General features: G+C 36.7%; 1 protein-coding gene across 1 annotated transcript in view; it reads right to left on the bottom strand.

The window, feature by feature from the left end:
- The window catches only part of Myo3a (myosin IIIA), a 420,268-nt gene that overhangs the window by 175,445 nt on the left and 230,865 nt on the right, over positions 1 to 13,958 (bottom strand). The window contains exons 7-8 of the mRNA XM_087207257.1: positions 8,039 to 8,223; positions 5,826 to 5,960 (exon numbers count right to left, since the gene is read on the bottom strand). Coding sequence (XP_087063383.1) covers positions 5,826 to 5,960; positions 8,039 to 8,206 — 303 coding nt within the window. The 5' untranslated portion in view covers positions 8,207 to 8,223. The remainder of the gene's footprint in view (positions 1 to 5,825; positions 5,961 to 8,038; positions 8,224 to 13,958) is intronic.

Here is a 13,958-nt window from a genome sequence, read left to right as displayed (position 1 = left end):
CCTCCACACCTGTTCAGGAGAGCAGTGCTTTTCTGTTCCCTTCTGTGGCCACGCCACTAAAGCTAACAGCTGCAAAGAACCTCACCTTAACTCCTCTTCTCTCACCCCGTGCTTCCTTTCCTTAGGACGGCCTTATCCTGCTTACTAGATGTAGGTATAAAAAACAGGATATCCAATAATGCATGACATATGTAAGTAGTATTTACCACTTGGATGGCCGCTGCATGACTGTTTACTGATTTTTGTGCTTTTCAAATACCACCTGTAATTGCCAGTCTTTGATCTCCTGAAAGGGACATAATTTCAGAGAAAAAAATGCTATAATTGGGAAGCAATGACAGAAAGCAATGTCATACTGAGAATGAACAAATCAGGGCCCATTCAGATGAATAATAGAATGCATTCTGCAGTCCCCCCGAGGAAGGAGCAATTTGAGCTAAGACTGGATAATGAGGGAAAAGGACTTTTAACGAAAGAAGTCCCCACTGTGAATTTTGGCCCCTATACAGCTGAAGGCGCACTAAGCCAACAGCTCCTGAGAGAGAAGTATGGATTTCCCTGTGTAGTTAAAATGTAATGTGCTTCATCCACCAAGAAGGGAAAAACTATAGCTAAATTGGAGTTCCCTTCCTGTTTATCAGCAGCAAAGGATTAATATGAGAATGCTTTCCCACTGGACTATTCTTGTTTTGATCCCCTGGTTCAGGGGAGAAGCATGACCAGCTCCTGAGCAGGTCGCAGCTTCTCAGCCCCTCTTCCCCACAGTCCTGACGCGGAGCCCCCACAGCAGGCACCAGGGCTGAAAGGAAATACAAAGTGAGAAGTGGTACCCAGCTCTTATAAACTGGCTAAGAGACGTGGTGGCTACAGGGGAAAGAGGGGAAAGGCACTTATCTCAAAATGAAGGGTAGGTTTAAAAAATAACACGGTTCTCCCTCATGCCTATGTCACTAGGAAAATCTAGAATATTACAGGACAACAAAAACTCCCCATGGATATTCTGTAAAATGTCAAGTCAGCAAACATGGCAGAAAGCTTTCTACCCTTTCTCTTATTATGTAGTTCCACTCAGATGTGTCGCCGGAATTTCAGAGGCCGGAAGGAGTGTTCCTTTACTAAACCTGGACAGCACTTAATCTGTAACTGAATGTGCAGAGAACTAAGAAGGAAATAATTCCCCAAGAGACTCTTCTATATTATTCATGCTTCAACACGTACAGAGTAATAAAATAAAGGGAAAATACAGGAAAGAGAAAAATTATGCCAAATGAATGTGAAAAAATTAAAAATCACAACTAAAAATAGACTGCTCAACAAGACCTGAGAAATTAGTGTACCTAGGATTTCAATTCTGGATTGAAACAGAAGTGAAATGATTTGCCTCAGTGCAAAGTCACTGTGCTGGAGTTTGTGTAGGCTGGTGCAGCCCTCCCTGTGCTAGACTCATAATGAGGGCTGGCTCTTACTGCTGAGATACACCCCTACCCACACATGCTTCATCATGTACCTTCACATTAGAGGTCTTTGTTAGCATGACTCTCTGGGTAACATCACCCCCTTTTGGGCCACTCTTGGGATATATTCATACAAAATAATTTATTTGGGCTTTCTTATGGTAAAAGGTGTAATTAGCAGTTATTTTGTAGCACAAAGTACGATGTTACAAGCCAATTTTCTGAAAGTGCCTTTAATGTAGCACCTGCATCATTCATGTTTATAAATTAGGTAATTGTACATCTAGCCACTTATGTGTACATGAAATTACTCTAATTTGCATATGCAAATCAACAATCTTTGTTATGCTCCCCTCCCCCCTTTTGTAAGTTCATAGAGACCGAATTTCTGAAATACCATTTTATTAAACTACATTTATTATTTTTCTCAAGCCATTTAAGAGTTTTGAATAGCTCCACCTGATAATAAAATACAGGGAAAGTTAAAAACCTGTTAGGTTTCTGCTGATTCTATTATATCACCACTTTACTTGTAGTGCTTGTTCCAAAACTATTTTAATCAACATTTTCTGTTCCCTTAAAAAAAAACAACCCCCCAAAAGAAATAAAAAAAATACTTAATTATAATCAGGAGTCCATCTCTCGCCTACTTCAAAGTGCTAATACTGAGAAATGCTAACATAATGAGAACAGGTATTTCATAGGATAAAAAAATGACTGATCTCATTCAATAGTTTTTAAACTCTGTGCAAAGATTTATACCTTGTTTTCTTACCCATTTAGATCTACATTAGTCAAAGTACCCCAATCCCTATTTAAATGCTAATCTTCCCATTACTCTACATGGTAGAACAATTTTAAATGCATTATTGAAAATGTTTTGAAAGACATGCAAAATTGTATGCAGGACTACATTAAAAATTTGCATCATCTCAAATGTACAGAATCGACATGAAGAGAACCTTTGAAAGTCTCCATTAACTTAAGGCAAAATGGGTTAAGTGCATAATTTGTATTCCATTACTTGGGTAGTTAAATTTAGATGAGTTTTTTAAAAAAAGTGTAGCTTTATTTACTATGGGATATAACTGAAAATACAAAACTATCTTGAACTAGAAAAACACAACATCATTTTGAAATCTGTTGTTTTAGATCTGCAAAGTCCCTGTGTTCTGGGCCAGAGATTTAGCTCAGTGGTTTTGCTGCCTGCTGAGCAAGCGCAAGGACCAGAGTTCGATCCCTGGTACCAACACACACACACACACACGTCCCCGTGTTCAGAGCTGGGGCTTTTGGAAGGTGATTGTATGATGGTCATCGGTGGATTAAGCCACCTTTAAGGAGGTGACAGCTGAATATGCTGTTCAAATATGGGGCTCAGGGGAGGAGGCAGTTCAGTGGGAGTGCGGCTCTGAGGGTGTATGTCTGGCTCGGAGTCTCCTCCTTCTCTGCTTCCTAGCTTCCAATGTTGAGGAGCTTTCTTCTGCCTGCCCTCGCACCATGCCATTTCTGCCTTGGAGCCAGCTAGCTATGCACTGATTCCTCTGAGACTGTGAGTCAAAACAAACCTCTTCTCTTTAAGTTATGGGTGTCAGCCATGCTCTCCAAATAACCGATAAAAAAAATCATAACTTTTAAACTTTGAAAATATTCAGCTTCAGATGATGAAAAGCTTCTTGAAAATACTATTTTACATTTTGGAAGACTCCTTATAATACAATTAATAGTTGCAGATAAAACATAAATTTATTTTTTCTCACTCATCAATCTCCATTAAATGCTAGAAAATGAGTGAAAAGTATAAACCACAAAGAAAAAAAGAGCAATAGACAAAAGATTTCAGTAAAATTTTATAATATGGAAGCAGATGAGCAAGTGGTAACTGATTTAGTAAAGCAGAAGGAGTCACAAGCAGAAGTACTTGACGAAGCTCTTGGTGGAAAAGCTGAGCAGGTGAACCAAGACAGTGGAGGTGAATGCATGGCTGGTAAGGAGCAGACAGCAATGGATAATTTGGAAGTCTCTCAGCCAAAGACTTGACACCCTCTTTTCTATTGCACTTACAGAATGTCAATGTCCTGACCCTGCCAGGTAAGTGACTGGAGGCTCCCCACAGAAGTGGAACTGGAAGTACTCAACAGCAGAGTGGGTAATGGGAATCAGGCACATACTGTTACATGAAGGGCAACACAGACGAGTAAACTGTCAAAGAAGAGACCATGGGATCCAGGACATAGTGGACTCCACTCAGGTGAGAAATAGAGATGTCAGAGGTCAGATTCATGGAAGATCCACAGACTGGAACAGGTGGACCTACGATCCCGGAAGTACAATTGACAATTCCGTCAAAATTAAGAACATAGATCATTCAATGAGGGAGTAGAGTCCCAGCTATACTTTTCCAGGTACTGCAATCTCAACATATCAAAAGTACACCTGTTCAGGAGAAGGCGGCACTGTGAACTTGATCTACGTTTTTACTACTTTATATCTGACCCTTTCGTACTGCCTGCTTTTTCCTTGTTGCTGTTTGTGCTTTTTGAGACAGGGACTCTCTGTGTTACCAGGAATGGCCTTAACCCAGCTCCAGCCATCCTCCTTGTCTCAGCTTCTAGGTACCTGGATCTACAGGTGTGCACCATCACACCTACCTTCCTCTTAAAATTAAATTTATTTTAATGAATGCTTAAAAACTGAACATATTAATGTGATACCCCATGATGTTTCAAAACATGAATATGTGATACAATGTTTAAGTCAGTGTAAACATAGCTATCTCCTGAAACTTTTAAAACTTCTTTATGGTGAAACATCCAAAATCCTTTCTTCTGGAATTTTGAGATGTACATAGATAAGTGCTCTCCATAATCAATGATACCGTACAAAACCAAGAAGAATGATGTATTCATGTCTGCACCTGGTACCCATCTATCAATCTTTCCCCATCCATCCTTCCTCCCTACTTCCCCAGCCTCAGGTAATGATCCTATTCTCAGCTTCTGCAGAGTTGACTTTCCTACATTCCATGTATGAGGGAGATCACACAGGACCTGTCTTTCTGTGCCTGCATTATTTCATCTAACACAACGATCTCCAGTTCCATCCATGTTAACTCTACCTTTTATTAACCAAGTCAAATTACTTCCATTGGAAAAGAAAAAGGTTATCAGGTATTATTTCAAATTATAGTAGCTGAAAAAATAGGATAATTTCATGAGTAATACTGTCATCCATTTTAACTCTACAAAGATGAGGTAAATGTTAAGAATGATGTTTTCATAGTTTCAAATATTTTCTACAATGATAATTTGTAGAATCATTTTAAAACTATAGTAGAAAAATATAAAGTAGGAAAATGATAAAATTTATATATATTATGTTTGTTATGGTTTGAATGTGTCCCCCCTAAAATTCTGGCTCTGAAACTTCATGCCCAGTGAGATGGTAATAAAGTGTGGCGGCATTAAAAGAGACTGGGAACCAGGGATTTAGCTCAGTGGTTCCACTGCCTGCCTCAAAAGCACAAGGTCCTAAGTTTGATCCCTGGTACCAAAAAAAAAAAAAAAAAAAAAAGAGCGAGACTGGGCCATGAGCATGCGTCCTTAGAGTGAACAAGATCAAAGCCTTTGCACAAAAGGCCTCACTTCTGCCATGGGAGCCCCCAGCTCCATCCTGAAGGAGAAAGCAACTCTCACCAGACAACCGAACCTGCTGGAGCCTTCCAGAAAATGGAATTCTCCCAAGACCAAGACTGGTGTCACCTTGCTGGGGAACTTAGCACCCCCTCCTTGCAGAAGATAGGCAAACACTAGAATTGACTCTCAGGACTTGGAAAGGCAGACTCCATAGCTTCCCTTTGGCAACTTATTCAGTATCAATGCCATTTCTAGTAAATTTTCCTCCCCGTAAATATAAATGCCTTATTCTGTAGTTTAAGTCATTAACATTCAATAAAGACAGAAAAAAAGATTGCAGCTATTTTTGTCTAATGAAGTCTCACTTAACAGTAATTTTCTCTTATACACTGGCACCTGGGCCAGACCTTCAGTCAGATGTTAGCTGAACAAAATATAAACAAATAAGTAAACATGATAATAAAATCCTTTTGATAATTCTTTTTAAAATTTTCCTGTTGGAAAAATAGTCTGTCTCTTCATTTCTTTTTCATTGTGGACTCATTTCCTTTTAATCATTAGTAGTACTTGTAGATTTTAAATTTCCTAGTATACACGTTAAGATGACAAAGCTATAACTGGACACAACATTCTACGGAGGAGAAGTATTTTACGGTGCCGATGTTACATAAACATTTAGCCATTCCAGGATCACACTTCAAATTTCTACTCACACAAGAAATGCTGAAATGCTTACCTCAAGAACCAGCCACAGCTTATCTCCATTTATTTGATCCTTCTTAAAGTAAATCCCATAGAATTTGACCACATTAGGGTGGTCAGAAAGTGCTTTTAGAATGTTATACTCTGCTTCAATCTCTGCATCAATATCCTAGTTTCAAAAAATCATAAGGGAACTGTGAGAAAATTATTAGTAATGTCAAGTAAACATATTAGACTGTCAAACAAAATTTAATTTTGTTAAAGCACAGTTGTAATAGTTTTTTTTAAATAACTTTATTATCAAACACACACATACAAAAAATTAAAACCATTCAAAGAAGAACAATGCAAGGGGAAAAAAACTACAATAATATTCAAATACAGTAGAACGCAGCAACCAAAACAAAACTGAAAAGCACTTAAACATTTTTCCATATAATTTAAAAAAGCATCTCAAGCACCAACAAGACATCAGAGGTGATTTGTTTCAGAAAGTTCCCCCAAACCAACACTGAACAAATAGTGGTCTGGAAAAAAACTCCAGTTAACTAGCAGACTCCACATAAGCCAAGCTTCTCCCTAATTTAAATTTCGATACAGTCATATGACACATAATGGAAACACAATCCAAGAAATATGTTATTAGGCAATTTATTAGGGCCTAATTTATTATTATTTATTAGGCCATAGTTGTAATAGTTTTTATCACCTTTACTGTGCACTGGAATTTCTCTTTACATTACAGAGAGAGATTTTTGTGCTAATCAAATGCATCTCAAGTCATATTAATTTAATTGAAATTTTAAAGGAAAAAATAAAAGGCTATTTTTAAATGGAACTGAATTTTGCTTTCAATATGCAGGTGCTGCTTTCACTGTATTAGTAACTTGGTTACAATGACAAAGCCTTGACTTGAAATAAAAACATTGAAGACTAGAAAGTTGGTTTATTCTGTTTCTTTGAAACACCAGATATTTAGAAGCTATAAAAAAATCTAGTCATACAAGCAATACATCCATACTTTTCAAAAAAAGGGAAATAAAACATGGACTATAACTTTTAGCTAACTAACGCCCACTCACCAGAAGCAGAATGGGTTGCCATTGTGTGTGTGTGTGTGTGTGTTTGGTGACTGAACCCAGGTTTATTACTTCAAAATGAACTTCCCTTCCTTGCTCCTCTGCTCAAAATAATATGGACAGTGAAATTATAACAGGGTTAGCAGAAATAAACGATCAAAACAGAGCAACCTGAAGATGAACAACGGAAGGACCACGGACCTTTTGCAGGTTGTGGCTGGTGGGTGAGTTATCCTAAGGACCGTGGCTCGGACGCCCCTGCCCATCTTTCATCATTTCCCTCCTGCCACCACCAGTGCAAGAGTCTCGGAGTGGAGGACGTGCTCTCACTAGACACGGGGAGCGTGCAGGTACCAAGCTCATCCAATCTCAGGTGGTTGGGAGAACTGGGATCTCCCAGCAGCCTGAGCAGCCAGCTCCCTCCCACAGAAGTCTTCAACAGCACCGCGCGCACAAGAGCCAGAAGCATTCCCACCAAACAAAGCACTCACAGTGGCCTGGCGGCACTAACAACAGGAAAAGGCGTGGCGCTTTCCTTCAGCGCAACCCCCTGAAAGTGGGGGGACCACAGCTGGAGCCTCACTTGAGCAGAGTCCAGGGCTGAACGGGAAATTCAGCTCTTCACAGTTAGGAACCCCCTGCTCTTACAAAGCACCGTCATTTCAGCCCTGGAAATATTAAGTAAGCCTGAAAATGAATCTCCCTTCTCTGAAAGAAATTTAGTTTAGTTTAGTTTTGTTTTTTTTTGTTTTTTTTTGTTTTTTTAAAAAAACCTCTTCTCTTTAGCTTAAGAGAAATTCTACCAGAAGCGTAAATGTGGGAAGAAAAGGAAATCTGGGGAGGATGACATTTATGGTTATTTCTTGACTATGAGTTTATATTTTTACAATTTTTTGAGATTCTAAAATAGTATTGAATGAACCACTGAGCTACTAAGACATGCATTTATTTATGTGATTATGCATATGTCACTTTTTATGAAATACTTACTGTGTCTTTTTACATAAAGCACATTAAGAAAATCAAACAAGTAGACTTTAACATTTTTTCAAATTGTAACTTGTATTAGAAAGAGACTGTAATAAAAAAAATATAATATGCTTACAAACTTTGAAACTGTTTAATACAGACAAAAATAGAGTTAATTAGGGCAAAAACAGTGGCTTACGTGAACTGGATCCAGAATTTTGACTGCTGCTTTTTGACCATTTTTCTTATTCAGTACTTTAAAAACTCTCCCGTAAGTTCCTTTGCCAATTGTTTCAGTTATTTCCCATGTATCAGAAGGATCAGGAAAATGATCAAAGATGATTGTCTTTCCAGTTAATGGGAACATCTCAAAGACTTAAATCACTGGAGAGAAAAAGTATCATTTCATCTGTATTTGATTAGGGACATTAAATGGCACACATAGACTCATGGGAAACTACCTAATATTTTTATTAATATAATAGAAAATATGCAACAACAACTAAAGGTACTTTAGAGTCACAGAAAAATTTAATTTCTTCCTTGCAAATGGGTTAATATCAGTTTAATGATGTTTCAAAGCAGGGGTTTATTTCTATGTTTAATATAATCTCTTATTAATTGCTATTAATTCTTTTCAAATTAAAAGACATGTCATTTTAATTTACTTCTTTAAACACAGAGATTACAATGAATTGAAGAATCTTACAATAACCTTAAGGAAAACAAAATTGAATGTTTTCACATAAGTTAACCTTACACTTACTAAGTGATAGTGTTTTATGCTAAAGCTCTGTGTAATACCCAATAATGGGTCCTTTTACTGCTTTTAAGGTAAAATTTTCTTACCACATCCTGCCAAGTCCTTTAAAACATGGCCCCGCTTAGTTTCCTAGCGTCATTCCCTAGCAGTCTTCTCTCACACACGGGACGCAGCCCCTCTGGACCCACCCATCATTTCTTTCTTGCTGGGGGTCTTGATATGTACACCACCCCTCCACTTCGGCCTTTGGCGTCCTCACTAAACTCCAATCCCGCTTATCTTTAGGGTATCAGCTTAAGTGTCTGTGTGCTCCAAAACCACTCTATACTGCTCTCTGACATTTTTCCCATATGCTCACCTCCTGGCAGGGTGCTGAAATGATTATTAACTAGTTAACTAAAACAAGTAAGTAAGGATATTTACTGCCATTGTTATCAATAATATCAACATCTGATATCATGACAAATACAATAATGATATCAGATATGATTTATGATATCAGATATTATTTACATAGGTGATACCTAATATGATTACCGTATGCCTGGGACCTTGTACACTGGTGAAATAATTAGTTAATTAATCAATAAATTAAGGGAATATGGTCAATAATGTCAAATGACTTCACACTGGAGGTTATAGATAATCAAAGATCCCAGGTTTCATTCCAAGTAATGCTCTTAGCTTTCCATGTTTTTCTTTTATTCTATTCAATTATTTCTATACAATTACACAAGAGGGCTAAAAAAAGTACTTTCCACGCTTTCAGTAACCCTTATCTTTTGTCAGTTATACAAACACACACTGTTTTAAATATTAAAAAATTTGATTGCAGTTGGGTTTGTATGGACAGAAACATATCTATTAATTAGTTATCTATTAATCTATTAAAATTCCATAATGTCAAGGTGTGAAATTTACTTGTGTGACCACATTAACAACTTTTAACCTCCCCTACAGGACCAACCCATGCCCACTTGACTGGAGTCCAGCCCTCTCCTGTCTTCACTCCCGATTCTTTTTCCCTTCCCCAGAATTGATCTCACAGTTGGCATGACTGCAATCATCCTTCCTTCTCTCATTCTCCACTGCACCCTCTCAGGGACAAGACAAAGTCTTGTTAAACTACCTTCCTCACACCTGTGCCTGTAGACAGAAAAACCCATTCAACCATGTTGACTAACAAGCCACATGCGGACCCTCAACACTAGAGAGTTCACTGCATTTCCCTGGCTTCACAATCCCCTTTCTCTGGAGTTACTACTTCACACTGTCTCTCCTCAAAATATTTTCTCAAATTTTCCTTCTTTGTTGACCACTCCTTCCCATAAAACTTCACAACTGATGACTTCATTTCATTAGTAACTGAAAAATGGATGCGGTAATAAATTTCTTAATCATCTCACTTCAAAAACTACAAATCATTGTGCATGAAGCATAGTGAGTCCACTCCTATCCCTGGTACTAACTGCTACTTGGCCTCAATTAGTCCTTTAGTTCTTCCTTCACATCATTTGATTTTCAGCTCAGCCATGACTTTCTTAAGCTTTTCCTGACCAATCTTCCTAAAGTGAGCCTTCCCACTTAACGTTATTCTCCCATGTTTGTGTAAGCTATGCAAGGGTGCAGACTTTTGTTTGCACTACTACTATATCCACAATTCCCAGAATTATGGCTAGCACATATTATGGCTAGCACAATCACAAATATTAGTTAAATGAGCATATATTTGCTTATTGGTAATTCTGACAGCAGAGACCTTATTTGTCGTGTTCACTTTCAAATCTAATAATGCTTATTGCTGTGTATGGAACATTGATGTTGAATGAATGAATAAATATGGTTCTTCAAATGAGAGATTTTTAAGTAGGAGACAGAAAGATTATGGAGAATTGAAAGGAATCTGAAAATCTAAAGCAAACTAAGGATCATATTCTGATTAATTATACTTAAGGGCATATCATCTAGTAAATGGGTATGGATGTCTTCTAAAAATTATATCAATATATAAAGAGACACTTCTGAATGGTTCTTAGAACACTTAATCTTTATGAAATTTATGCCTTTGATCCAAAATGCAAAGAGGTAATCAGTAATAATGATCCTCTTTAACAATTTCATAATCAGCGACAAAATAACTGCTTCTCACATCTATCTGCCTGAGTCATTCAAATAAGCCTTTATGTCATCTATATAATACAAATTTTAGACCCAAAGACCAATTATGCCTTGTTAAATGTCTGAAATAGAAGTTTTCAACCAGCAGAAACATTCATTACATGAAATACTGCCTTTCAAACAGTAATGTTATTGAACACAAGTTTCATTTCTCAGATATTAACTATTAGAAATTAACTGTTGGTTTTTCAATTTACAGGCATTAAAATAATAAAATGTCAATAAAATGACTGAACATCAATCCTTGAGTGGCCAACATTTTATTTCCCAAAGTTATTAAAATATTTCACATACCTTCGATGTTAGTTTTCTTTTCTTCTCTTTTTCCTTCTCTCAATTATCATTAGTTTTAATAGGAAAGTAAATATAGTCTCTAGCCTCCCTATTGCTATTAGATTGTTCTGTTCTCATCTTTGTTCATTCATTCTGTCTTTTCCTCTTGTCTTCAACAGTTTCCTAGAGTTTGTGTGATCTTCCTCTGTCTTCACTGCTAACCTTTCCCTATCCTTCTACCTATCCCTCCCTCCCCAACTCCTTCTAACTCCCCATCCCATAGGGTAAAGTTGCTATATTGAAGAGTTTATTCACTATAAACATATGTTGGGCTGGTCCTCGATTTTGATTTAATTCACACAGTTAAAGATGATAGATTAATAACTACCACAAATTGTTATTTTCTAAGCTGTGCTTGATGCTATGGTATTGCTGATTGTATCATTTGGGGCAAGGTGTTGTGATTACCTTCCTGGTAAAATGAAAATGAGTTAGCCTCAGAGCCATTAGAGACTCAAAACCTAAAGAGCAGCTATATCTGGAAGACACCTCTGAAAAGTAATCATTCCACAAGGGTTCTAAACACAATCAACAAAGATACTTACCATAAGCAATTTTGAAGTATCAACCCAGGAATTAAACCAAGGACAGTACCAAAAACAAAAATGAGAAGACATTTAAGCAAGGCACAAACTCAGACTTCCACCCCACCAAAAGGCAAATTCTGGGGGAAACAAGGTGGAAAAGTCTGATACTCAGCCACCTGGACACCCTGAACTGATAGCACAGGAAGTAACAAAACAGATGAATGAGGCTCTAGAAAAATTCAAAGCAGAAATAATCTCCCAGATAACTACAGAGATGATGAGCAGAGTGAAAGACATGATTAGAGGCTCTAGAACAGAAACATTAAAAAGTAGATGAGCTCAGAACCATGCTGGAAGCCATGAATGCCCAGCTTAAGAAAGAAATGGAAACCATCATTGCCCAACGTAAGAAAGAAATGGAATCCATGAGAGAGATTCAAGCAGATATCCAGGAGATTAAAAACTCCATTGAAAATATTCACAGCAGATTAAGGGAATGTAAAGATAGAATATCAGATATGGAAGACAGAATTGCAGTTAGAGACCATGAAAACAGATTTCTTAAAAATAGTAAGGGACCACAAGAAATCAATCCAGCAGCTCTTAGATGATGCAAGGAAGAATAACATAAGACTGATAGGAGTCCATGAAAAAGCAGGAGAAAGTACAATAGACATAAAAAAATGTTCACAGAAGTAATAGTAGAAAACTCCCCAGACAGAGGTAGAGAATTGGACATACAGATAAGTGAGGCATATAGAACTCCAACTAGCCACGATCAAAAAAAATCTACACTTACATATAATATAGTCAAGATCCCAGAAACCCAACTGAAATTATCATGAGGAGTAAAAGGAAAAAAGAAACATGGACAGAGAACTTGCAGAAGATCATCAATCAGAAAAAATACATGTATTATGAGAATTCAAGAAAGAGAAGAGACAAGAAAGGGGAAGAGAGCTTGAACAAATAGTGGCTAAAAACTTCACAAATTTAAGCTGTCATAGATCTAGAAACTCAAGGGGTTCAATGAACTGCTAGTAAGCCCAAAGAAACTCATACCAAGATATATTATTATGAAGCTATCAAACAACAAAGAGGACTCTTGAAAGTAGCAAGACAAAAACAACTTATCATATACGAAGGACTCCAAATAAATGTGTCAGTGGATTTCTCCACCAAGCTGAAGAAATCTTGCAAGCCAGAAGCCAGTGAGATATTTATAATACTGGAAAGAGAAGAATTTTATATCTTGCAAAACTGTCTTTAAAAGTGAGAGAGAATTTAAGACATTCTTAAAAATATAAAAGTGGAGAGATTTCATTACCATTATCGCATCGCTATAAGAAATACTAAAGGAAGCATTTTAGGTTGAAATGCAAGGTTGCTAGATGCACTTTGAAGCCATATGAAAATGTAAAGTTCTCCAGTAAAAGTAATTATATGGAAAATACATAAATCAGTATTGTTATTATTACTTATTTTCTAACTTCACTTCTTTATCTTCTACATGATTGAAAACACAAATGTATAAAAGTTATAAATCTATGTAGATTTATACATAAATACATAAAAAGACATAATTTGTGACATCAGTAACAAAGTTTGGGAAGATAGCTGTAAAGGAGTAGAATTTTTAGGTGCAGTTGAGTTAAGTTGGTACCAGTTTGGAATAAATTGCTATGATTTTAGAATGTTATAGATAGTTCCATAGAAATCACAAAGAAATATCTATAACAAATACACAAAAGGAAATGAGAATGGAATCAAAGCATAGCATTACAAAAATCCACTAAAAAAGCATGGCAAAACTGAAGTAAAGGCATGACAAAAATACTATAACATATACAAAAATATTTTTCAACAATGCAAGAATAAGTCCTTCCCTATCAGTGTTTTAAATATAAGTGGGTTAAACTTTCTAATAAAAGACTTGGATTGACAGAATGGGGAAAAAGAAACCTGATCTGACTGCTGCCTACAAGAGATACACTGAGATAGAAGGACAGGAATTGGTTGAAAGTGAGAGGAAAAAGAAAGATACCCCACGCAACTAGCAACAAAAAGGGAGCTATATTAATAGCAGACAAAAGGGACTTTGAGCCAAAAACAAATTACAAAGAAGGAAGTTATATAATAATAAAATTTTATTTGTCAAGAAGATAAAAATTATAATTTACATGCATTAAACATCAGAGATTCAAAATATACGAAGGAACATTGAACTGAAGGAAGAAATTGATGCTTTTCTAATAATAGTCAACTTGCAACAAGAGAATACACATCTTGCTCAATGACATAAAGAATATTCTTTAAGA

Source organism: Heterocephalus glaber, unplaced genomic scaffold (assembly GCF_053883595.1).
Source record: "Heterocephalus glaber isolate CG9 unplaced genomic scaffold, H.glaber_assembly_v1.0 deba00000768, whole genome shotgun sequence".
NCBI lineage: Eukaryota > Metazoa > Chordata > Mammalia > Rodentia > Bathyergidae > Heterocephalus > Heterocephalus glaber.
The sequence above is the reverse complement of the archived record's forward strand: the minus strand, read 5'-3'. Positions and strand labels throughout refer to the sequence as shown.